The 26,274-nt window shown below is 31.3% G+C and overlaps 5 protein-coding genes across 7 annotated transcripts; 3 read left to right on the forward strand and 2 right to left on the reverse strand.

Moving 5' to 3' along the window:
• Positions 1-793: 793 nt before the first annotated feature.
• On the forward strand, positions 794-4,399 carry Tbh (tyramine beta hydroxylase). The gene is made up of 11 exons (XM_072000079.1): positions 794-980; positions 1,234-1,843; positions 1,927-2,080; positions 2,183-2,329; positions 2,413-2,660; positions 2,725-2,878; positions 2,977-3,240; positions 3,341-3,571; positions 3,662-3,790; positions 3,860-4,034; positions 4,124-4,399. Exons 2-11 carry the CDS (start codon positions 1,689-1,691, stop codon positions 4,267-4,269), a joined length of 1,803 nt encoding a protein of 600 aa, XP_071856180.1. The 5' UTR covers positions 794-980; positions 1,234-1,688; the 3' UTR covers positions 4,270-4,399.
• Rhogap1a (Rho GTPase activating protein at 1A) lies at positions 4,360-13,515 on the reverse strand. Of its 2 annotated transcripts, none has more exons than XM_072000052.1 (14): positions 13,397-13,515; positions 12,050-12,758; positions 10,715-11,189; positions 10,384-10,618; positions 10,015-10,294; positions 9,757-9,936; positions 9,452-9,667; positions 9,159-9,278; positions 8,845-9,089; positions 8,473-8,770; positions 8,029-8,311; positions 7,680-7,950; positions 7,391-7,562; positions 4,360-7,289 (listed from the first exon to the last, which is right to left on the reverse strand). In XM_072000052.1, exons 2-14 carry the CDS (start codon positions 12,161-12,163, stop codon positions 6,873-6,875), a joined length of 3,306 nt encoding a protein of 1,101 aa, XP_071856153.1. In that variant the 5' UTR covers positions 12,164-12,758; positions 13,397-13,515; the 3' UTR covers positions 4,360-6,872. The 2 variants fall into 2 exon arrangements, with proteins under 2 accessions (XP_071856153.1, XP_071856154.1); XM_072000053.1 differs by having other exon boundaries at positions 8,509-8,770; positions 13,397-13,514.
• Positions 13,516-13,697: 182 nt separating this feature from the next.
• On the forward strand, positions 13,698-17,359 carry Rnb (BTB/POZ domain-containing protein Rnb). Its single transcript, XM_072000136.1, has 6 exons — positions 13,698-14,072; positions 14,200-14,420; positions 14,506-15,225; positions 15,295-15,470; positions 15,561-15,825; positions 15,891-17,359. The coding sequence occupies exons 1-6, from the start codon at positions 13,824-13,826 to the stop codon at positions 16,822-16,824; spliced, it is 2,565 nt and encodes an 854-aa protein (XP_071856237.1). The 5' UTR covers positions 13,698-13,823; the 3' UTR covers positions 16,825-17,359.
• On the reverse strand, positions 17,270-20,858 carry Sad (Cytochrome P450 family protein sad). The gene is made up of 6 exons (XM_072000097.1): positions 19,092-20,858; positions 18,701-18,891; positions 18,293-18,627; positions 17,889-18,113; positions 17,585-17,797; positions 17,270-17,513 (listed from the first exon to the last, which is right to left on the reverse strand). The coding sequence occupies exons 1-6, from the start codon at positions 19,625-19,627 to the stop codon at positions 17,400-17,402; spliced, it is 1,614 nt and encodes a 537-aa protein (XP_071856198.1). The 5' UTR covers positions 19,628-20,858; the 3' UTR covers positions 17,270-17,399.
• Positions 20,859-21,461: 603 nt separating this feature from the next.
• Positions 21,462-26,081, forward strand: LOC139985565 (transmembrane protein 120 homolog). 2 transcript variants are annotated; one of them, XM_072000107.1, is made up of 7 exons: positions 21,462-21,512; positions 23,336-23,536; positions 23,877-23,995; positions 24,075-24,233; positions 24,315-24,407; positions 24,485-24,702; positions 24,775-26,081. In XM_072000107.1, exons 1-7 carry the CDS (start codon positions 21,477-21,479, stop codon positions 25,182-25,184), a joined length of 1,236 nt encoding a protein of 411 aa, XP_071856208.1. In that variant the 5' UTR covers positions 21,462-21,476; the 3' UTR covers positions 25,185-26,081. The 2 variants fall into 2 exon arrangements, with proteins under 2 accessions (XP_071856208.1, XP_071856209.1); XM_072000108.1 differs by having other exon boundaries at positions 24,759-25,059.
• Positions 26,082-26,274: the final 193 nt, after the last annotated feature.

The raw sequence follows: 26,274 nt of genomic DNA on the forward strand, positions 1-26,274 counted from the left end.
ACCTGAAACTATAAAAAAAATAATGTCAGGGAGATATATAAATATTATTATATCATTATAGGCTAAGAATAAAACAATCTCACGTAAAAATAAATAAATTTTCTAATTATCTTCATATTCCGGAAATTTCGGTAGTTAATTTTGCAGCTGGATAATCCAATAATAGAAAGGCAAGATAGTGAAACGCAGCAGTGCCCTAAAAAATAAGTCATATTGAAAATCAATTTCGACACTAGTGTCACGTGACCTAAGCTATTTATTCGCATCAAATAAAGCCTTTCGCGAAAATTGTTCTCGCAATAAGAGCCGCGGAATTTCTTGATTGCAGCTGGAAGGAAAAGCACGCGCCATGACTGGAATGTAATATACCCCCTCTGGCATTCGATTATTATCAAGATATTTTCTCGATGTTCTGGCATCTTTTTTCTCTTTGCCTATGAACGTTATCTATCTAGTGTGAATATGTTAACTCATAAAGAGTCGACGTTACGTTAAAGTAACATTTAATTGCAATTTTTTCAATCATTTTACATTTTCAAATTCTGTATTTTAACATTGTGGTTATGAAATCTAATTTTTGTTTAATATCTTTCTTTCTTTTGGTATCTTTTCTTTAAACTTTATAGTTTCATAAACTGTAAAGTAATTAACGTGTTCATAACATTATGATAAACTGTTTCCTGGTCCTTAATGAGTTAATTTAGCAATCCACAACTTTTTTACCTACGAAGAAAAATAGTATAAAATAGAACAAGAAGATATGTGTAATCAGTAGCAGACATAACATTTCTTATGTTATAATGAAGTTTGATATCTATTTTGATATGGAGTATATCTTATTTCCATGAATTTCATTAAGGCAAAATCGGAATCAGTCGAACTTGACCCCGAGTAGAGTGATTTTCAGTTTATTGGAAATTAATAACCTATGTAATCTACTTTCGAGTAAATGGAAATAACGAAGCCAGGGGAAAATGAATGTAGGTAGAAAAATATAGATTGCTTGAATAAGAAAACTACGCTATTAAAAAAATTAGAAATTAATATTATGATGTCATTTAAAATTTGTTTTAACAATAGATATCTCTTCATCGTAGATTTGAACTTATATATTTTTTCTATTTATTATATTTTAAACTTTAGTATATAACATATACAAGGTTAAACTAAATTAATATTTTTATATATCTGTATAATTCTCTTCAGTAATTACTACTTACATTTTTGTTGCAGTTCTTCTAACGCACAAGCACAATTTCGAAGTAGTATTCACATACGCGCATGCGTATCTATTACAAACTTGGTATATATAAATTTTATGACATTAAAAGAATTTAATCATTTGAGTATGCACTTTTTTAATTTTCCTTACATTAAAATTTACTACGTGTTTGTTTACTTACCTTTTTTTAATAAATGAAATGATTGTGTGTATACATATTATGATGTAGTATCATTGCGCATGAGCGCCGCAGAGAATCGGCGGCAAACCAGTATTATATGAAGCCTTCGTCTTTTCGGATCCTTTGGAACCTGTTAGTAGAAATTGACGATAAGAAGGTGAAGGATCATGGAAATATCCGTGAAGCTAGTTCAAAATTGAGTAAAAGATATATAACATCTAATAAATTATAAATCAGAAACGAGTGATTTTTCAAGTAGAAAATCCACTGATTTTAAAATTTAAGATGCTTTTGAAGATTTATTTATTAATCTTGGTTACAATTTTAAAAGATGTATCGTGTTTATCCTGGCATGATTATCATCAGAATAGCGAAGACAATTCGAACAGGAAAAATGTTCATACAGTTCCGCTTGGTTCAGGAGCCACTTTTCATTGGAGGTATATTTTTATAACATTAATTGAATTTAATGTTAACAGATACACTGAAGAATAATTAAAAAATTGAAGAATAACTTTTTTAGGGTTGATTTTATGAGTGAAATGATAATTGCGGAAGTCCATTATATAGGTGTCGACAATACTTGGTTTGCCATCGGTTTCTCGAATTATGGTGAATTAAAACCTGCCGATTATTGCGTTCTGTGGATTGATTGGCACCGACAAATTCAATTACAGGTAATCATGAAATACATTTAACAATTATACGAGAAAACATGATAAGTCTATTTTTATCGATTTTATAATTTTTATATCAATTACATTATATTGTAATTGCAGGATGCATGGACAGATGAAGAAGGAAAATTAAATCTCGACCTGCAACAGGATTGTGAGAACTTCGCGTGGAGAAGAAGAGGAAACGTCACGAAATTTACCTTTTCCAGGAAGTTCGATACTTGCGATGAAAATGACTACATCATGGAGGTAAACTAACTATGAAATTAATAAGAGATATTAGTCATTTGATTATTTTTCTTTGACATAAAAAAATATTTGAAAATTCGTAGAGAGGTACCACGCACTTAGTGTGGTTAGAAGGTTTGGGACCATTGTCGTCGTTGGCTGGTTTACAAGTATCAGATGCAGAAGCTTCTGGCATGTCCAGAACAGAATTGATCAGGGTACTCCATAAGAAACCCACATTTCCATCGAATGCCTGGCATTTGGAAATGTTAACTGATCATGTAAAAGTGCCAAATAAGGAAACGACTTATTGGTGTCGCGTACAAAAATTACCACCCGTTTTGTCTCAAAAGTGAGTCTATTAGACTGCAACAAAATTCGCCAGAATTAATCTTTTATCGAACTACTATTTCTAGACATCACATTCTGCAGTTTGGGCCAATCATACAAACGGGTAACGAACACTTGGTTCATCATATGGAAGTTTTCCATTGTGCTGGACCAATGGCTCTTGAAATTCCTATGTACGATGGTCCTTGTGATGGAGCTGATAGACCGGAAAAAACTCAAGTGCGTTAAGTTTCTTAGACAGATTTCTTCATTTATGCCTTTAAAAAATAATTAAATATGTTTTCTAGAATCATTGTATTTTTTACTCCGTTTCTTAGGTATGTAAAAAAGTCTTGGCAGCATGGGCAATGGGAGCAGATGCTTTCGTTTATCCAGAGGAAGCTGGTCTTTCGATCGGTGGTCAAAATTTTAATCCTTATGTCATGTTGGAAGTTCACTATAATAACCCCGAACTTCAGGATGGTAACGTCGATTCTTCAGGAATTCGTTTTATCGTTACTAGGAGTCTTCGAAAATATGACGCCGGTGTAATTGAATTGGGTTTAGAATATACTGATAAAATGGCAATTCCCCCACGACAAGTAATGAATCATTGCACATATAATTAATCAAAGATATATGCGCAGATATATATTATAATATATGTTACTAAAATCGGAATTAATAACAAAATCTTTGTAGGAAGCCTTTATTTTATCAGGACATTGTATACAAGAATGTACAGGTGTTGGTCTCCCACAACAAGGAATACATATTTTCGCATCCCAACTTCATACACATTTAACAGGCGTAAAAGTTGTTACTCGTCATATTAGAGACGGAGAGGAGTTGCCTCTGTTAAATTATGACAATCATTATTCCACTCATTTCCAAGAAATTCGTCTTTTACCGAAACCTGTTACCATTTTGCCTGTAAGAATTAAAATCTAATACTTTATATATTTCATGTGTACTCCATTATATTATGTACATATAATAGATTTTAATGTAAATTAATGATAGGGAGATTCGTTAATAACAACTTGCACATATAATACGATGGATAGAGAGAATATTACTCTTGGTGGATTCGCCATTTCCGATGAGATGTGTGTGAATTATATTCACTACTACCCTAATGCTCGATTAGAGGTATGAAATATTAATATTCTTTTATAAAAAATTATAAGATTATAAGAAGAAATATTCAATCTGTCTTAGGTTTGCAAAAGTGCTATTAGCGACGATGCACTGAGAACTTATTTCCGGTATATGAGGGAATGGGAAAATCAACCAACTAGTGTCGATAATGGAATTTCTGCAAATTATGGAAGTATAGAATGGACCAAAGTTCGTGTACAAGCTTTACATGATCTATATGAAGCTGCTCCATTAGGTTCTTAATTATTTAATTTATTAATGTATTAAGCATCTGAGGTTTGATTTTGATATTTCAATTGGAAATTTTAATCTATATTTGATCAGGAATGCAATGCAATGGCTCTGATGGATCTCGACTTCCTGGATTATGGGACAACATACCAGCCACACCGGTCAAACTACCCTTACCTCCACCAGCTCGAAATTGTCCACACTCGTCGTTAAGACAAGAAATAATAAATTCTATATAAAATTCTTTTTCTGTTACATACTGCTATCTATTTTCGAAAATATTAATGAAATCAAAATTTATGTCTACGGATTATACACAAGTCTGAACATTAGTGAAACATAAACGAAATAAAGTATAATTATAATTCATATGGATTTACAATGGTTTCCATAAACATATAAACTTATCAGCTTACGCATAAAATACTTTACAAATAAAATACTTCGTTACACACATTATTTAACAGCTCTTTCACTTTGTCTATATTCTTTTAAGACTGTTTCATTTAATTACATAATTTTAAAAGAATATAGTTTCTCAAAAAAAAAAAAAAAAAAAAAAAAAAAAACGAAGAAGAAGAAGAAGAGAATAAAAGAAAAACAATTCGGAATATACTACAAGGTGTTCAAACTTAATGTAGTATTTGTGTAAGCCGAAAAAAAGGAAACTGAAAGACTATTAAAAAGCGTACCCTGGAAAAACGGTAAACATATTATCAATATATAAAAGTTTATAAACCTCCAGTATATTTATGCATCTTAAGGGTTCCTTTTTGGCAGTACATTGTCTTGCTGCGAATAAGCTAGCTTAATCGAACATTCGTTAACAAATACTTGTTCTATTGGAAATTGGTATTTGTAAAATATGAAATAATAAAAATAATCATAGTTATAATAATAATAATAATAATAATAATAATAATAATAATAATAATAATAATAATAAATCGTGATAGCTGAAACTTTGTCTTTACACATTTTACGAATGTACAAAAGAGGGACGCGTCTTAACGTTAAATGTGATATAAAAATTAAAGATATCCAATTATTTACGATATAATACACATGGGCGGGTTATACATACATACATACACACGCACGTACACGCTGAAATCACGCACACAATAGTTGCCTTGTTCGCTCTTCAAGCGCAAAGATCACTTTCGGAAAAATAACGTAATGTGTTCTTTTTTAATTTCTGTTTTCTTGCAATTTGTTCTTTTGTTTCTTCGTTTCTTTTCTCTTGTTTCATTCGACCCTTATGTACGATCTTTTGATCGAGCACTCGTTACATTTTTTAATCTTTCAACTTCGATTAGAAGTTGTTCACAAACGTCCTAGCATGTAACACAGAATTCTATCGAGTATTAAATTTGTACTGCCAAATGCACTTCTGTTTGTTTCAACCCTTTGAAGTATATATTTCCAAAAAATGGTATCTTCTTCTTTTTTAGTAAAGCACAATTCTTTTAAAAATCTAGTGAACATGAAGATATAGACTTGATTAGCTGCATTATGTAATAGTAGAAAAATACCATTATCTACCTAGTAGATAAAAAGTGAAAAAATTTTGTTTAAAATTTGCAAAATGATTTGTTTTAATCTGATATACTTCAAAGGGTTAACCATAGTTCTCTATTGAAGGTATGGGAGAGAATTTTTCTCTTTGGTACTTAATTAAGCTGTACTTAGACTTGAAAACATTGATTTAAAAAAGAAATTTAAAAAATTGTTGCTAACAGAAGCTGATTAAAATGATTTCTATACTTTATTGACAATATGGCAAAGGAATGCACACACATATATATGTAATATATAAATGTGTATATAATAATAAAATATAATACTCCAAAATTGCATATACAAAATATTTATGTTTAATTTATCCAAGAGTTGAAAGAATTTCCTTTTAAAAACAGTATTCCTTTTTAATTTTGTAAATAGATCGTTAAAATATCGAAGTTATTACAGTTATTATTACAAACTTAAGCAACTTGAATAAAAGAACAAACACGAGTCTAACCACAGCTTAAATGTTAAAAACTTGAATTTAAGTCATTTCGCGATATTTCTTACAAAAAATTCGAGAACGCAGATTTCTTTAAAGATATTCTTATAAAGAATAGAATCGGCAGAAAAATGTGGCTTTCCTAGAAAACATAAATATCAAGTGACAAAATGGAATATAGCCAGCATATTTTGCATATACTATTAGAAGCTTTGATTTGCACATCTCGAGAAACGTGCTTCCTGAAACATTTAGGAACGTGATTGTTTTGAATACGTGGACATTTTTGTGGACATATGCGTAAAAAAATTTAGATTCTCTGCTAGGAACACGCTCCATTGGAAAAAATACTTACTTTCTAAAGCGTGGATGCGTTAACGACCGGAATTCCATATTTATGTTTCTTTTTCTCTCACTCTCTCATTCTACTTCACGGGAAGAATTTTTCCTTCAACATAGCTTTCTTTTTTGGAAAAATGTTTTACGTGGAATCATCACATAACAAGAGATCGTGGTTAAGACTTCGCGGGTATATAAGTATAAAATATATATTACGGAGCTTAAAGTACAATACGTGTTCTTTAAGTCCACTTTGCTACATTATTCGTATGCGTACCAATACAAGAGGAATTTCATCGTTCAGGATTTTGTCAAAGCCTATCTACTTATGCGTCTAATTCAGCGTTGTGTAAACGATACGTCACAAAACTAATAAAATATATATTATAAAAAATCGTTAATTTTACATTACAACGTGAGTTGCTGCGAGCCTAATTTCCAATGAGACTCGCGAAAAGCAGCTGACGCTACGATGTATCAACAAGAACCTCTCGACTAGAGTGACTGATTGTTCTGTTGCATATGCATTTGCAAGAAACAATAAAGTATACCGGCCTGTGCCATCACGTCCACGGTCCCCGCAGCTAATGGATCTCGACTTTTTGCATCAGATCGCGAATTCGTACCAGGACGCAGAAGCGTCGGCCCGAATACCGTCGCTAGGTTGTGCAAAGACATTTTATTTTGAGCCTCGTGTTTATTAACTCGTATCAAATGAGTAAGTAGAAAGTCGATGACTGCCTTGTTCACGGCTGGTAGACTTTCGTATACTCTTCTGAGAGCAGCACCTTTTGATAACTCGCCAGTTTGAAAAGCTTCTAAAAACGCGGGATACAGAGCATCCGTAAAGAGAGCTTCCGGCATTTCACGGAGATACAATTTGAGCACACCCGTTACAGAGTGAACGTCAACCTAAAAATATAAAAACAAATTCATATTAATACACAACTCTTTGAATAATGAGGTACATAAAAAAGAAAGGATTTTATTCTTTTATATAATGTATTGGCTACCTCTTTAAGCAGTTGTTCTGCTTCGTACGAATTACTTTCAAATGATTTGCGTAATTTTGTTAAATCAGAAGCTGAACCAGAAACGCGATATAATCCCACTTCTCCGACTCCTCTCCTTTCTACCTCTCTAACGCATGCGGTTATAATAAAAGGAACATCGCGTTTTTCACGTCTGTAACAAACATGTAATTATATTTAACTCAGATGAAAAAGTTTTTTAATAAAAATATATAATCAAAAGATTTAAATAGCAGTTCATAGTTCATAGTTCAAAAATCATAAAACATACTTGCACACTTGTTGAATTTTAGCTCCAAATAAACCTTGAGGTTTAGCAGATGGTACCCGCCTTAATGTCACTTCACTTGGGACAAAACGAAGAGCCACATCTAATGTAGCTGGGCCTAAATTTAATGACCTTTCTACTTGATCCGATTGAAGCCAAGATCTACTTAATCTTTGTATGCATTTGCCACGTAATACAGAACGCGTTCCACATTCTTCGTACAACAAAATTCTAACATTTTGACTTCCCTCTAGTTCCACAACGAATGTTTCGCCTTAAATAAGTGAAAATTAATTAATTAAAAAAAACTTATTTATTCAACTTTCGAAGTTTTATAAAAATAAAATTTTACCCCAAGTTGGAGCTTGGCCTCTCGCAACTCGACTTCTTGCACGTTTAAAATAGTGTCCATAACTATCAACTTCCACAATAATATAAAGATCTCCTACTCTATCTAAACCAGGTGGTGTCAAGCCAAGTAAAGTTAAATGAAGATCGCCTAATAATAAACTTTCATCGCGTCCTGATCTAAGTAAATAACTTCCCATATCTGTTTGAAGGTAAGTACGACAAGCTGTAACCCACGCCTGTAATTCGTACATTGATAAAGGTAATGGTCCTGGAGGTTGTCCACCCTAAAAAATTATCATTTGTCATTCATTTCTCTCTCATTAGATTTGTATGATCATTTTTTTTTTCTAATATCTTTACTTGCATCCTCGTGTTGAATTTAAATAAAGTGCATTATTACATATCTTTATCTTATTTATTTATTCGGAATCTGTGAATTACGCACCTTTGACTTATCTAGGTACATATGGGAACGCATTACCTGTTGCAATGCCTCCACCGCTTCAACCCATTGAGAACGTTCAAATTCACTGGATAGAAAGAATGTGTACGAGTTTTGTACTCGATGTTGACTTTTATGCGCAACGCGTAATACTAAATTTGGGGATGCTAATACTAATTGAGCTTCAAGCTCAGCAAGTTTCTTCCTATTTTTTTCTGAACCTCTACCACCGAGTCTAATTCGTTTTTCATCATTCCGTTCTTCCCATAGTATCTGATCACGTACTGTACATGCTTGTGATCTGAATATGTATAAATTATTATTATTATACATATAAATTATTATTAGGAGTAAATGATAGATTTTTATATGTACCTCAAAGCTACAACATTAGCTGGACTAGTCTCACGAGGTTCAATGCCATCTTCTGTCACTACCGCCTCTGCTACTGGTACATACCACTTCAACTCAAATGTAAATTTGTCTCTGCCAGAAGCTTTATACTTTGCACAAGCAATTACGTCATTAAAAAGAAAAAGATGTCTCAACTTTCTATGACCATCAGACAGTTCTACCACAAACGAGTTTTTTACTAATCTCCGTTGTGCTCTATCATGACTCTAAAAATAATATAGTTTTACAAAATACTAAATTAATTATTATTGTAGCTATAAATATAGTTTATTTACCGGAAACATTGACTTCGTCTGAATAATATTAAATTCGTCTAGGAAATTTCTAGTCATGCCAAGAGCCTCTGAAAGTGGCGCATGATCTGCATGATTCACTGGTGTGTGCTTAAGAAGATCCTACAATCAGTTGAGACACAATTATCAATGCGAATTGAGATAAGATAACGTTTACGAAGTACATTTCCACATCATTTTATCAACTTATCCAATCAACGTTTTATCTATGATGTATATCTATATCTATATAGCTTTGGCTAATATAACAAAAGCATAAACTATATAATACTTACATGCAATACTAGCGCATTTTTTTGTACTCGCGCTACTGGCTTATGTAAAAGATCTTCAAGAGATAAACCTGGTCCTTTTGGAACTCCTCTGAGTCTTATATCTCTTGTAATTTCACCAAATTGAGTCGAATGTGCAGAACACCTCCGCACAGTATCAGTAGCACGAGCGTAATTATGTAAGAAAGCTCCATATAATCCTATATTGCTGGCCATTACCTTAATTTGTAATTCATAATAGAATATTAATAAGAGGGCATGATGTACGAATTTCTCAATATTAATATATTAATGTATTTAGTTCTTACTTTAAATTGTTCACCTATAGCAGTTTTACTGTCCCATTTGTCTAGTTTCTTTCTAAGACCATCCAAAAATGTTTGATGTAGTGCATGTAATTCAGGAATTTTATAAAACATCGTACCAAATTCATCTTCAGAAATAACAGGTTGGGACGTTGTTAATGTTGCCCTGATGGCTTTCATGTACTGCAAACAACATATACTTTTTTAATCAAAGTAATGTTATTTATGCATATTATGGAAAATGATAGATATATTACATACTTGTAACATTACATTTAGACATTCGACATAAATAGTTTCACTCTCTACCACCGAGTTTACGATGCATTTAATCATAGACGTTCTATCATCTTCACGGTCTTTACTTTTCTCTTGTCGACGAGGTGTAGTTGGTGTTGGAGATTCTAAGCTACCTTCGCTTAGGCTTAAAGGCTCCGCATCACTACTACCAGTTTCGTTATCCGTGCTAAGAGCACGTAATAAGATTGGTGGTGCAGGACTTGCACCTTCTTCATCCTCACTATCCATTGCCGCTCGATGTCTATAAATAAACAGATGTATATTTGTAAATATATATATTTAATGTAAAGTTATTTTAAAACCAATAATGTTCAGATACAAATAACTTACTGTATAAAATAATCAATGTTGACATAATTACTCTGATTCCCTGGAGAATCAGGTAAGGAGGGTGGTCTTCTGGGTGGTGCTCTACTGCCATTATTGTTTCCAACAGGTGGAACACGTGCATCAATATATACATATTCTCCTGTTTGATCTAAGGCTACAGAATCATAATAAGGTTCCTCCTCTGATGCCTCTGCATCACCATCCTCTCCATCTTCATTAACTGCATTTTCTAAATCTATTTTTAATTGTTAATATAGATGAAACAAATACAATTAAATTATTAAATAAAATTATAAAATTATAAAAGGATAATATAGCAAAAATATAATACCTTTTTCATCTTCCTCTTTAAGAGATTCTTCATTTTTATCTTTCTTTGAGCTTCCTGTCACTTCAATTACAGTGACATAGTTACTTGGCACATCTGGGTCACTGTTTCTTCTAAGTTCAGGCACTTTATCAGGACTCCTTGGTATTTCACTTTTGGGTCTTTTGCTTGTACTAAGAGTAGAACTTAGTTCAGAAACACACTTGTCCTGAAATTTACTTATATCTTCACGCGCTGGAAGAGGTGGAGCTAACGATTCCACATGTTGAACATTAGATGAGCTTGTAGAATCTGCCAAATTATTCTCTGTTGTTAAACAACTGTGTTGATTTTGTGATTCTGTGGATTGCTGTTTCTCAGGTGTAGTTGTAATATTACTATTTGCTAATTGCTTATGGCGTTCAACATCAGCCAATAACCTTTCTAAATATTCCACATAAAATTCTTCCTTTTCAAGCTCTTCTCTCAAAGCAGTCACCTGTAAAAATAATAATGATTCTGTTTAAGTATTTTTTATCTAGCTACATTATAAAATGTACATAATATAAATTTGTATCCTTAGTAGATCAACAAAATTGAAGTGAATAGCGAGTGATTAATTAGTGAGAATATATTGTATGAGGAAATTTAGTAATAAGAATTGATGTTCTTAGTATAGCAGATAGTTAAATATATTTAATGGTTTCATTTCCTTTATAGATAATAATAGATAATATATAGAGAAATTTTATATGTAAGGTAAACAAAATTTTTAAATTTATTTGAAACCAATACAATGAACATAAATAGTAGATCACATTAAAAATATCAATTATGGTTAAATATAAATTAGCTTAATTTCCCAGTTAAGTAAGAAATTAATACGATGACTCATAGAATAAAGCATCCAATACCTCAGCAAGGAGGAAAGTTTTATGTAATAAGGAACTAACAATTTATTAAACAGTCCCCTTAAAAATATAAATCCTACTTAAAGTTTCCAATATATTAACTCTTCTACTATTTATTTCTAAGAAATAATTGGCATCAAGATAATCATATCAAGACATAATATTCCTATTTGGTCTTACTTCCATTAATAGTACAGAATTAGAATATATTACATACAAATCATAAATAATATATTATAGCTTTTAAAATAAAACCAGCTATGTTAAATTAATTAATTCAAAATGCAAGAAAACATATCCCTTGGTATTCCATGTGTCTGATATTTCCAATTTTTATTTAAATAACTATATCTACAGAAAAATCTTAATATAAATATTTGAGAACTTCATCGAAGAAAATTCTTTTGCAATTAGAAGATAATAACAGAATTCCTGACTGAATTCTCACCTTCTGTTTATGCTTGACTAGGTTGGCCCTGACGTCTTCTTCCCAAGCTGCCGGCAAGGCGCTGTCCGGGAATCTCTGTACCCAGACACGCTGGAAATCCCCGAAAACGCTCATTACTCTACTCCAGGCTGTTTAAAGAGAAGACTCCTCGGGGACAGTGATGATCTCAGGCACAATTCAAGCCGCTGTGTACATTGCACGGGCGCGGCGGCGGTCGTGGCTCTCACCCGAATACGCCTGATCACGATCTCGTTTTGACACAGAGATTCAATTGAAACAGACGTGTCACCGTAACAAGGCATAAGTCGTTCGTTTCGTTTGTGAACGATTTTCCTTTCTGGTACACGCTACAACGCTATACCCGAAGAATCAACGAAACGAGCGTCATACAACCGCTGTCATCTTGTCGACATCTCCTGCGTAGCTCACGGTCCGATCCCCATGCCCTCTCCTATCATTTTGACGCCTCCGCTATACTTTATTCACAGACACTGCCCTTCCTTAGACGCAGCAGGTGCGCTTCACGGATGATACTTTTCACGGTGCGCTTACGCAAAATAGAAATTCGTTTCTTACGAAACGCAGCTAAAATTATGCATTTTTCTCTTCGTTGACAGATACAGGTTATACTTTTCTACGACGATATAAATCAATTTTCGCTCGGTTTCAACATTACATTAGCGATGAATTTTAATTTTCGAGATATTCACTGGAAAAAAGTAATAGATATATTATAACGATACATGACGATAACTTTACGTAATGATTTAGAATTGTTGTTTATGTACATTTATATACATTTATAAAAAATTTAAATGCGCATAATACAATAAGAATGCACATAATGCACAAAATATCCACAATATAAAAGGTAAAGTATTCATTATAATATTTAGAGAGTGACATGTAATTATCTACCTACATTTCGTTTCCTTATAAAAATGTAAATTTGCATAAACCTTCGCAATTTAACTATAAAATATAGGGGAAAGTAATTCCATTTTCAAAAGTGAAACGAAAATTTGGTTTATTTTGAAATCAATATTGATAAAATTGCTATTAAAATATATTTCAAATATAGATGAATAATAAAAATAATTTTTTTGATAATAAATCGATCTTTTTTAAACTATAATATTGTATTTATTATAATGTATATACTCTTTAAATTCATTTTGAAACATATTTCCATTACTAAAATGAGGGAATCACTTAAACATTAAATAAATTTAAAAAATAACATGTATATATAGTAACAGACGATAATAAATACTTATAAATAAATTTAAATATATATATAATTGTTATTAATAGCATTTACTAGTAATTATTATGCTTGTCAAATACCTTATTCGAATCATTAATATGCTCCACGATTACTTCAATTATGTTCCTCACTCTTCCTGTATAATATATATCTAATATCTACTAACTCCACTGAAAGCATTGTAGCGCTACAGTGTGCGTATGTAAAAGCAATCAAATAGCGGGATATTTAAAGAAATAATTCTATAAAATAATTAATTAATTATGTTTACAAAATTCTAAATTTGGATATCAAATTATGTTTATGTGTATTTTATAATTGTTTTCTAAACATATTTTGATAACGAAGAATTATTAATTAAACTGAATCTTTTTTCACTTATTTTTGTAAGTTGCTGTACGGGTGTAGCTGTCAACCTCGGTGGCAGTACAATTTAGAGGTTATGTTTCTTTTAAAAAATTAACGAATTTTCATCAATTTTTCCACTTATTTATAAAAATACCTATTATGGACGAGAGACAAAACGGCCCGATATTACAAGAATTAGTAAAATGCATAAAATTGGAGTCAAAAGGCGGGATTTTGTCATGTTTAGAACGACTTAAAAATGATTCAAAATGCTATAAGCAATTTGCCAAAGATGGAGGATTAGGCATTTTAGTAAATTTACTTCATTATTATCATAATATAAAAATACTAAACGTGACACTGAGTATTTTAGCGAATGCTTGCATGAATTCAGATGCAAGGGAAAAGGTACAGATATATCTATTTTCATCTTTAAAATCAGTTGATAAAATTTATCTGTTATATACTTATAAACAGAGTATCTTTTCTATAGAATTTGCTTATTCATAATAATGCAGCACAAATTTTTTTCTAGATCAGAGGCTCTAAAATAGCAAGTCGTATAGTTTCTATAATAAAACATATCAAACTAGAAAATACTATACACTGCCGTGCCTGTAGACTAATCGGGAATTTATCTGAAAGTGACTGGCATGCAAAATCATTATGTGAAGCTGGTGCAATCCAAGCTTTGATTAATCTTCTACAATTAGATACATATATGCAAACATACTTAATGGCTGTCAGAGCAGTAAGGTATTACAAAATGAATATATATAACAAAAAATAATATCCTTGTACTAGGTGGTATTTTTAATTAATTTGTATACGTTTTTTATAGGAATATATGGAATACATATGAAGGTAGTAGAGAAGAAATCTTAGAGTCTGGAGTAATATTTAGAATTACATGTTTATTAGTATTGGCAAAAGAAAAATCAGAAACAGATAAAAAGTATGTGGAGCTAATAGAAACCTGTTTAAAAGCCATATGTGCTTTTTTGGCCACTTTGGATCCACGAGTTGGAGAACAATTACGAGGAGAAAAAGACATACAGGGTTATAAGAGTATTGTGCAATGCTGTGATATGAATAATAAAGTGGCAATTAGGTGTTTGTACAATCTTTGCCAAATTGCAGAATGTCGTCCCATTTTAGGGAATTTTGGTGCTATTGAAAGTTTTGTTGCCCTTATTAAAGATCATTTGGAATTATCTAAGGAAACATTAGTCAGTTTATGTTTATTCTGTAGAGAAGCTGTAAATCGTGCGAGAATTAGGATGGCATCGGGTTTAGAATTAATGTTATCTTTACTAAAAGATACTGAGAATGAAAAATATCATCCCATGCTATTGCATGCTTTAGCACAATTTGTTTATGATGATACAAGCATTACAATAATGGTAAAAAATGGTTTGCTTGATGTTTTAGTTATTAGATTAAAAAAAATGGCAACTGAAGATGTATCTAATGAGAGAACAAATGTTTCAAAGAAAAGAGAAAGTAATTCTCCTCCTAGTAGACAAACGGAATTAAAATACAATAAGACGAATTTAGGGAGGCATGTTTGTAAAATTTAATTTATGTCTATATTATAGAAAATGTAAATTAAAACTTTGTTCATTTATAGATTTAGTTCAGACTATTATCGAGATGACTGGAGTCCAGGAAGTGCTACTAGTGTTTCCTCTTCACCTCCCAGTACACCACCATTACCTTTTTATGATTCTATTGAAAACGACGAAAATGCCGAGGATAATTACAGTCCAGTTTGTAGTGATACAGAGATCATCGATACAGAAGATGGTAAATTAGTTTATACATGTACTTTGTGATAATTGTTATAAAATCATTTTGAAAACACTTGGCACTAATAACTTACACTTAATTTTTTAGAACCCCAAGCAGAAGTCGAGTCATTAAAGAGTTGTAAATCAATAACTATAGATATAGAAGAGTCTCAGAATGTGGGAAAGGAAACTAAATCGTCGAATGTGTGGGAGTATGCAAATGTGTGGACATTAGTATTACTAAGTCGATTAAGTCATTCAAATGATCCAATTGATCGGTTGGCTGACCCCGCAACCATTGAAGCGTTATCAGCTTACATTAGACACGCGAAAAATCCAAGAGCATGTAGAATTTTAACTAGAATTATAAGGTAAGTAATGAAATAACACTCATTTTATAAGACTTATATTATTTAATAAAAAATTTTGTATATAGGAATGGAGCGTATTTAATGCCATTGTTAAAACAAGGCTTCGTTTTTGAAGCTGAAACGTTGTACGGTTCTGAACAATATACGAGACAGTTATGTGCTTTAGCAGAAACCGGCGGAGCAGTAGGTGAACTCACGTCTATACTGCTTCGCGGAGAAGAAGCTCATAAATTTGTTATCGCAGTTTCGATACCATTCCTAATCAAGTCGCGATATATTCTAAAATCGCTACTGAACAATCACGGTGGTCTTCAATTAATATTTCACGTTCTATCCGACCAACAACATGTTCTTCACAGAAACGCTATTTGGTCAATTTGTCGACTAGCAAACACGCTTGAAATTCAACCTGAGATTATAGAGAAGTGTCAAATCACGGACACTGCTTCGACTGATTTTCCAAGAATATATGACAATCATCCCAAACCTGCAATGGTTACATTTGAACTGGACGACGGTACGACTGTCGACGCTTGTAGGCAAACGCTGTGTCAAAAATCGGACGCATTTTCCGCCATGCTTGAAGGGTACTTTTCAGAATCGGGCAAGAAACGTGTCAAATTACGAAACACATCGAAAGAAGGCCTTAACACATTATTGTTAGCTGCTAATGGAGGAACTTTCGAAGATAGAACTATCGAATCATTGCTAGATGCCGTGCTATTGGCTGATAAATTTCTTATGGCTGATATATCAGATATTCTTACAGAAAGTTCTATTTCTCAGTTAAATTATAAAAACTTCAGTAAAGCGTGGAACTGGGCAAGAGTGAATTCGTGCCACGAACTAAAATCCTGTTGCGTGAAGAGGTTTCTGACAGCCCCCATGACAAAGTTTGAAAGAGTTCAAGCATTTCAAGATTTTTTTACCACTGAAAGTTTTCAAGAATTTCTAGACGAAATAAGAAAAATTATTAACAACGTTTTGTGCCAACGTTAATGACGAATTAATTTCATATCTACAAGGTGTTTCGATCCGGTTACTAAAACCGGGCATGCTTAAATTTATGGAGAAGTAAATCAAAAATATAGAATGAATAACAATGTTTTGTTATTCTTTATTATACTATCCACATCGAAACACCCTGTGAAATTGTGATATTTACTAGCGATGGCGTGAACAACTGTTATAATTATGATTTAATTATCTAATCAACATTCTTTAAGTAGAAGCACTTAATGAGATTTTTATATAATGAACATTTGGTTCATACTATACCTCGATCATGCTTATTGTGAATATATTTTAAGACATGGAATTAATGTATAAATATATAATCTATAAGTGTCATTTAATTATAAATATATATTTAAATTCTGATAATTGTAAATAATTACATGCGTGCGCGTACATACACAAACATGTATGTATGTATAATGACGAAAATATTTCAATCTTAGTTTATTCGATATAAATGTAAATGGGTAACACATTGTTTCAGAGGAACAAATAAATAAAAAATAGAAAATAAAAATACTTTCCTTGAATAATATTTGACTTCTATATATTATCTATTAGTTTCTCTGCAGCAGCTTTAACTTCATCGGCTCCGACGGTACAGATATCAAATGTAAAATTAATTTAATCTGATCCTTATTTATACATTCTATTTTGAATGATTTAACCAACTGTAATTTTTAAGATAAAATCAAATAAATTCAATAAATCTTAACATGTCTTAAGTTTATTATTTTCGCACCTCTGCCAATGCAAGCGATATTTGTATTTCTGCTAGTTTTCGACCAATGCAACTTCTAACGCCTAAGGCGAATGGTAAACTCCCATGTGGATGCATTACACCTTGATAGGTGCCTTTTTCCGTTCTAATCCATCTTTCTGGAAGAAACTCATTTGGTTGCGAAAAGTTCGCAGCGTCGCGACCACTCGAATAAAGTGATAATACGAGTAGCTCCTACAATAAAATATCACGTGATTTGTAAATACCTTTTTTATTATTTATCGATATGTTTATTATAAGTAACATGTAGTATAAATTCATTTACCCCTTTTGCTACAAAGTAATTACTAATCACACTGTCTTGCGGTAAATATCTAGATATAAATGGAGCTATAGGATATAGTCGAAGAGATTCTTTGATTACGCCTTTTAATAATGGTATGCGCAATATATCTCTCTGTGAAAGATCCTTCAATTGTTCAAATAGTTCCTCTTGCCTTTCGGGATGATTACACAACAGTAACAATATCCATTGCAAGGTGGTCGCTGTCTGAGCGTAAAGTATAGAATTAGTTTTCAAGTACTAACAATGTATGTAAAATAAGTAACAACTGAATCATATTGAAATTTAAATTTTTCTTGAATTCTTTTCTTTATTCTATTCTTATTAATCTTTAAATTCAAATTTCAAATGAATAATATTATCCTGTCGGTTGCAATTGAGCTAACCGTATCACCAGCTGCTAAAATGAAATCGGTAACGATGCAGATTGCGTCTTCGGCTTGAATACCTTCATCCATCATTTTCTTTAACAAACCGTCGCCACCTAATTTAATCATTTCCGGGACCAGTACTCGAACAATTTCGAAAGCTGTATCAACAGATGCAATGAATTTCCTCCAAACAGGTAAGCGTAAATTCATAGCTAGTTTGGCTGGTATAATGGATAATTTAGCTGAATACTCGAATATTTTGTGCAATGCTTGCGCTAATATTTCGAAGTCTCGAGACAACTGTTCCTTATAAAAATGCCAACACGGACCCATTAACGTAGCCATCATTGCTGCAAAATAAAAAACAAGCTTCTATAAATACTTTTCTACCTTGGATTTTCGATTGAAGTAAGTTATTTTTACCCTCGATAGACCATTGATAAAGTTGAACCTGTAAGTTCGCTATGATAGCATCAGTCTTAATCTGTTTTTGCCATTTCTGTCTAAGTTCAATGGCTACCTCTTGACACGGCTCAAACATTAAATTTGTTGGATCTGGTACTAACATTACTTTATTTAAAATCTTACGAAACTGTATCCACTCCTCGCCATCCCTATCAAGATATAAATGTTCATTTTAAAATTCAACCAAAAAATTTGTATTTCCTTCATTTACGTTTTTAACATACCACCATACTACGTGGTATGTACAATAATTATCAAAACTGAATTTTATCTGTGATGTACATATTTATACATTAAAAATGATTTTTGTGATATTTTTTAACTAAAGAAATGCTTAAAGTTACTATACATGAACAATAAACCGCGGCGACATTTCCGTATTTCGTTGTAAAGTTTCCAAGCTTCCGGTAGGAAATGTTTTGGCGCCGAACCTTCTAGTCTAAAAATTCTTCGATATTCATGGATTGAATTTACGAAAACTGCTGTAACTGGTCCTAAACGTTCCCTATAAACTGGACCCAATTCCTTGTGTCTTCTATGAATGTATTCATGTTGCCTTTTTGGGCCGCCAGAAAGAATGAATGACAAAAGCGTCCCAAAAATAGGAATTCCCCGTGGTTCTGGTGCTTCTCGTATAACACTTTTGGTCGCTGTTGTCACCACAGTAGCAAGATTTCTGTAGCGCGATTTCTCGGTGATCTCTATATTCGACTGATTCGCGCCATCTATAGATTTCGAGATATCGGAGAGATCATCGATCTTCGATGCTTGCGACACGCCTGTGCAGTCGCAACCAGATGCACAATGTTTCGACGCGGTAACTTTATTGGATACGTTTACAGATTTGCCGGTTTTGAAAACATTTTGTGCAAGTTTCATCTTCATAATTCACCAGTGATTCTTCCTTATCTACCGTTAATGCGAAAAAACGATGATTACCGCTGACACTATTTTAGGGTGTTACATATTTTACATTAAACACACGTTGTTGAGTCTTAAATTTAAAACTTTTATTTTGCCGACGAATCGTTCTTTCTTTGAAATCTCAGAAATGACTTCATTGAAATGGAAGTCGTTTAACAGCACTAAAGAAGCTCTTCTTTTCTTTCTCTGGTGTCATGTTTAATAACTTGAGATCAATCCGGTGATAACGTTGGTTGGCAATTTAAAGCGATAGCAGAATCGTTTTTATGATCATTGTATCAACGCCGGTTAGTATATTTTTTCTGATAACGTGATGGGTCATAATTCTCTTGTGGTAAATATTTTTCAGTTGTACTTTTCTCCCGGGCACTTTGACAATTATTGCGGTTTCCGGTTGTAACCGGAAATAGGTACGATAACGGAAAGTATTGAATCATAAAGAGAGCGGAATTCGAGAAAAATATTGAACTTTCACGCCGATTACAAAACACTGGTATACACGTGAAGAAGAAGATCGAATACCGTTTACTATGACCGTTATCTAGAAGCCGTTTACCTCTGCGCTGCAGGTTTCCACTTTCATCCACGAGAATTCCTTCATTTTGTAATTTGCTACGTTCTTATTTTCAACTCATTTACAGTGTCGCTGATTTTAACATAATAACAAGTAATTAATGTAAATCGTTGTTTGTAATACTTCTTCGGTTACTTTGTTATTATCTTAATATTTATCCACAATTAATTTACATGATATAGGCTACGTATGTGTTAAACTGATTACAGTTTGATGGTACCGAGAGGTTGTTGGTATTAGAACACGCACGTTTGTTGTATACTGACGTAAATGTAATATCTTTCTTAATGCGTACTTCCGATTCTTATATATGATCAATTAAGTTCAAATTGAGGCAGTCACTATAACTATAACAACGAGTAATTAAGAACAATAAATAGATGAAACAGTTTTGTGCTTATCGTAGAATAATGTTTTTATATATAACACTATTATTTCTTTAACTCTCTGTAGATCCACTAATTTTACACTCACTAAAACTTATCTTTAATTATTGCCGTTGAGCTTTTTATATTTATTATTGTGAAACAATCATGTCTGAAAATATCATATTAATATATCTTTTTATTTTTATAGAAACTAATCCGTTAAAATTATTTCAAATAGAGTTGTGTAATTGCAACTCCTTTTTGAGTGGCACTACTAATCAGTTTTTCATATGTTGGCAAACACTGATACTTCCTCGCGGTCTGATCGTGGTTACCCCGAGCCCATAACGCCCGACTACTACACGCTGTTTAACAGTTTCGAAGATATTTAAATCTCCTGCTGAAACTTCTTACATGGAGTGGGGACCACGTGCGAGGTTCCAAGAATAAAGTATTATAAGCTATATAAAATTTCATTATAGGGACAAATTTAATAATACTATCATGTATTATATCTATTTCATAACTAGTATTATTCATACTAAGTCATTATTATTATATGTACTATATCTGCTTTTAATACATAATAATAATCAACAATTTAATAATTTAAAATATTTTCTATATTTAATACATTTCAGAATTTCATTAAGTATTTCAGAAATGTTTAACGTATGACTAGTGAAAAAATTGGCTTTTATCAGTAATAAATATTTGTGTACGTTAATAAATATGTTATGAAGTACATAAAAATAGTATCAAAGTTCATCATTTCACGTGTTGTTTTGCTATTAAAGACTTGTAAATGACTATTTTAAGGAAAACGCAATGTACAATATATCTAAGAAGATAGTAAAACGTAATTTACATGAATAAGAATTCTACATGTGTAAAATTGAATAAGGTAAGAAGACTTTGAACAAGACGATAGCATTTATAAATAATGCATTCGATACTTTCCATCTAGACAGAATATCTACTTTTGAATACTACAATAAAATAAGTCCACTGTAAAAAGAGGCCACTGGTAAAATTCATCTTATTTCAAACGGTGCGCTCGTATTTTTATCAATTTCTTATTTGAAATTTTTTATGAAGCAGTACGCGTATCATGTTTTGTAACGTATATCTTACATGTTAATACAAATTGAAAACTATTTGAAATCTTGCACATAATTACAACATCATGAGAGTGATTAAAATGTAATCCTCATTCAGGCATACTTAACGATGCAATGTCACAATTATACATACTGTTGTAATCATACATCCAAAAAGTTTGTGAAAGAAAATTATATTTATTGTTATTAAAAATTCTATTATATTTTAATCATTGATTGATTTCTGAAACTAATCAACATCTCCAAAGAAATGCTTATCATTGAAATTCGTGTATTCCACGACGGATGAAGAAACGTCCAAGCAGGTGATACTTTTTACGCGTTGGTTCAGAAGATCAACGTTGAACAGTCAAAATGAAGTGCGATGAATATAAAGGAACATGTTTACCAGAGAATGCAAAGCACTTTTGTCTTCGCAGATCGGTGGAGCTGTCTGGTCAACGACCGTGAAAAAATTCGCGTGTTCAACGATACAACAGGACGCGGGTTAAATTCACCGACTGTATGGTACTGTTCGCAAATGGCGATTCTACCGATAGTTTACCTGAATAGTAGCTCGATCAGCTGATATTTTATGATTGATAAATTTGAAACATGAGTTCAAATTAATAAATGCCTAATTACTCTACTAAAAGTATAAACAGCAACCTTCGTAGGTAAACATTATATAGTCAAAGAGTTTGAAAAAATGATCTGCGTCTACGTTTTCATTAATGATTTGTTAATTAGAAGGAAGAAACTTTATTTGATTTTGATCTAATCTAGAATTATGTATCGAAGAAGCAATGTTTTCCAATATTTTCAGAAGATATTGTTAATTTTAATAGCTATATAATTCTTTCTGCTTGTAGCTATACACTATATACTTACAGCTTAACATACAAAATATAAAGAATATTATAGAATATATAGAATGTATTAGATGTAAATTTGTAATTTTATTTCTTACAAAATTTTTCAATATTAATAATTGTTAATAATTAATAATATAATTATTCACATTAATAAAAATATATCGATTTCATCACCATGCTAATACTATTTAAGTAATTCCTGCTGTAGTCAAATTTAAATTGTGTGTTAAATATAATTAATGAATGTGATATCATTATCACTTGAATTATGTAAGATGGACAGTAGTGAAATGCCCAATTTTACTGACAAATAACTCAAATATATTTCAGCAAATTTAGCAATTATAATTATATTTAATTCATTATTTCATAAAAATAAAATTTCATAAAAGTCAACTTTTTTTACTATTCAAATATAAATTGGAAAAATCTAATTAAATATTTTGATACAATATTAAAACTTTTAATCTTCTATTTATAGAAACCAATGAGCGTTATCAAACCTGTTCTCCAAAATCTTCCATTGGGTTTGCGAAAATCTAGAAGATAAAACTTGTTAAAATGCTTTAGAAAAAAGAAATGTACCAAATAAATATACATTGAAAATAAAATTAATAATAAAAAATAAATAAATGTTAATATTGGATGAAGTTCAAATTACATTGCAAAATTTAAATTCTCTTTGCTAAATATGAAATACATGTTCATCATATATTCGAAGATTAGCACGATTAATAAGAGACTGTTTCCAGAGATCTCCTTCGCTACTTAGATACACGAGGAAGTACTTGACTCAGGTCTATAAGAACACCGCAAATCATTGCGTACCTGAAACTTTAGTGAGTCGTTACTCGTTGGCCATCGTCCCTTTTTTTTTTGCTGCGATGGATACTGATGTTGAATCCTGTTTAAAAGACTGGAACGACCTAGCACAAGAGTACAAGGAATTAGAAGTAAGATAATTTTTTGTTAATCCTGGGTACTGATGTTGTCGGTGGTTTAAACGTTGGACCATTTTCTATGAGGTTAAGTGTATTTTTTATTTATCCATAATCGCAACCGGTGCATAAAAATACTTATATATAATATTTCCTAAAATTTAAAAACCCTTTTTTCGAAGATATATTCATAAACGTGTTTTAAATATTATCACGAAACATTTCTTTGTTCTTTTCATTACTGTTCATTGTTTAATCAATACATTTGGAACAAACAATATTTTTCCATATTGTGTGAGGTATTTTGAATATTAATAGTGTTTTAACAACATCAATATTTCAATTCTGTTAACAGGCATTGAACAAAGAATATCTTGCAAAATTAGAGGAAGTAAGTGAACTTCAAGCAAAATGTTTGAAAGGAATTTCTCACCAAAAATACCGGATGAGTATAATATCAAAATCATTGAAACAGTAAGTAATTGTTTTAATACGTATATACTTTTTCAATTAATTTTCTTTAAACAATTGATATGTTCTCATCTAACTTTAGGTTACATGCGAGCGAAGCACAAAAAAGTTTAAGCAAAGAGATGGCTAAAAGAAAACAGCAGTTACATGAAATAGAACAAACATTACCAAAACCAAATGGCACATATCTTCAAATTATTTTAGGCAATGTTAATGTTTCCATTTTAAACAAAAATGATAAGTAAGGATGACTGTAATAGTCGTTTATCCAACAGACAAAACATTATAGGACATATATTTGAACATCTCATTTATCTTTCAGGTTCAAATATAAAGATGAATATGAAAAATTTAAATTAGTCCTTTCTGTAATCGGTTTTATTTTATCTATGTTAAATCTGGTAACTAATGTCAGGTAATATATATTATTTATTTTGTATTAAAACAGAAAGTATATTTATAACAACCTCTTATTGGTAATATCTGTTGCAGAACTTTGGAACTTAGTTTTATGTTCCTTTTAGTTTGGTATTATTGTACATTGACAATAAGGGAAAGTATATTAAAAGTAAATGGTTCAAGAATAAAAGGTTGGTGGAGATTTCACCATTTCTTTTCGACCGTAGTATCTGGTCTGTTATTAGTATGGCCTAACACAGGGCCATGGTATGCATTTAGACAACAATTTATGTGGTTCAATGTGTACATCAGTATGTTATTTATCAAAAATTTATCCAACAATTTCTTTTATTTACATAAAATATAGTATGTTTTATTTGCAGGTGTAGTACAGTCTCTGCAATTTTGTTATCAGCGGGGTGTTTTGTATCGATTGAAAGCATTAGGTGAAAGGCATAATATGGATATTACTATTGAAGGTTTCCATTCATGGATGTGGCGTGGATTATCGTTTTTATTGCCATTCCTTTTTGTTGGATATGTATTTCAGTTATACAATGCATATGTCTTATACACATTAGTATCCCATCCAGAAGCTACTTGGCATGTTCCAGTCCTTAGTGGTATGTTCTTGGTATTGTTCCTAGGTAATACAATAACAACTACCATGGTAATTCGTCAAAAACTAAGAGAACGCGTTAAATACCACTTTGCTGGAGTATTTTTCTCCAAAACTGAACGAAAAAAGGAAGTAAATGGGGAAAAGGAAGTGAAAGCTCAGAAATGTGAGTGAAATAAAATTAACGAGAGTTTTTTTAATGAGACGAGTATGATAAAAAGATTAATGAAATATGGAATGAATATTCATGAATAAGAAAAATGCAAATGTCAGGCAGAACTATAATAAAGAAATGCAAATAAAATAAATATATCGATTAACTCTGACTAAAGAATACCAACCAAAAGTAAACAAAACACTGGAAAATTCTTCCATGGATTGTCGTCTCTCTATCACTCTCATTAACACAAGACCCATTTAAAATATATGTACTAACTTGTAATGTAGAAATGAATTATTTGGAAATATTCTTTTTGTATGCCTTTCCATATCAAGTTTACTTTTCTAAATATCAACAAAATTACGCATATTTACTGTCAATTTAAAAAAAAAATTAAACTATATTAATATACCCTTTTAAAACAGTAATTTTATGCTTTCTAAAAAAATGTTCTTTGAGGATGTTATATTTTATACTTATTAACATTTAAATTCATATTGAAATTTAAATTTATTTCTCTCAGAAATGATGTATAAACAAATTTTGTTTACGTCAAAACATAAATATACCTTGTACGTGTACTAAGAGAAAAAGAAAAATGGTCTCACACGTAATGTTATATTCATATAGGAGTACATATGCACCTATATGTGTGCGCGTTATTGTGTACTATTATGACAATTTAATTAGAATAATATATGTTCACGCACACACCCGTATACTCATGGGATACTTATGCTAGTTACAGCTAATAGTCACTTATAATTATCATGCATGACATTTTGCACATTTGTGTAATATAAACTTATTTGTTTTGTTCTTAATATATTTATTAAATTATATATGTAAATAAAAATATGTAACTCGCCTAATATTAAATAAAATAATAAATTTTCAATCATACGTGTGTACATGATCATGTGCGTATATTTGTGCTTATATTTCTATTGATCCAGAAAATCAATAAAATGAAACAATCTCATATCTAATAGCGAATACATATACCAACATTCCAAATTTTATAAAAAAAATAGCGATTTATTGTGTAAAAAATTATGAAATATTCTATCTGTAACGAAGCTATTTTTTTGCACTCATTATTGT

The sequence above is a fragment of the Bombus fervidus genome, chromosome 3 (assembly GCF_041682495.2).
Source record: "Bombus fervidus isolate BK054 chromosome 3, iyBomFerv1, whole genome shotgun sequence".
Taxonomy (NCBI): domain Eukaryota; kingdom Metazoa; phylum Arthropoda; class Insecta; order Hymenoptera; family Apidae; genus Bombus; species Bombus fervidus.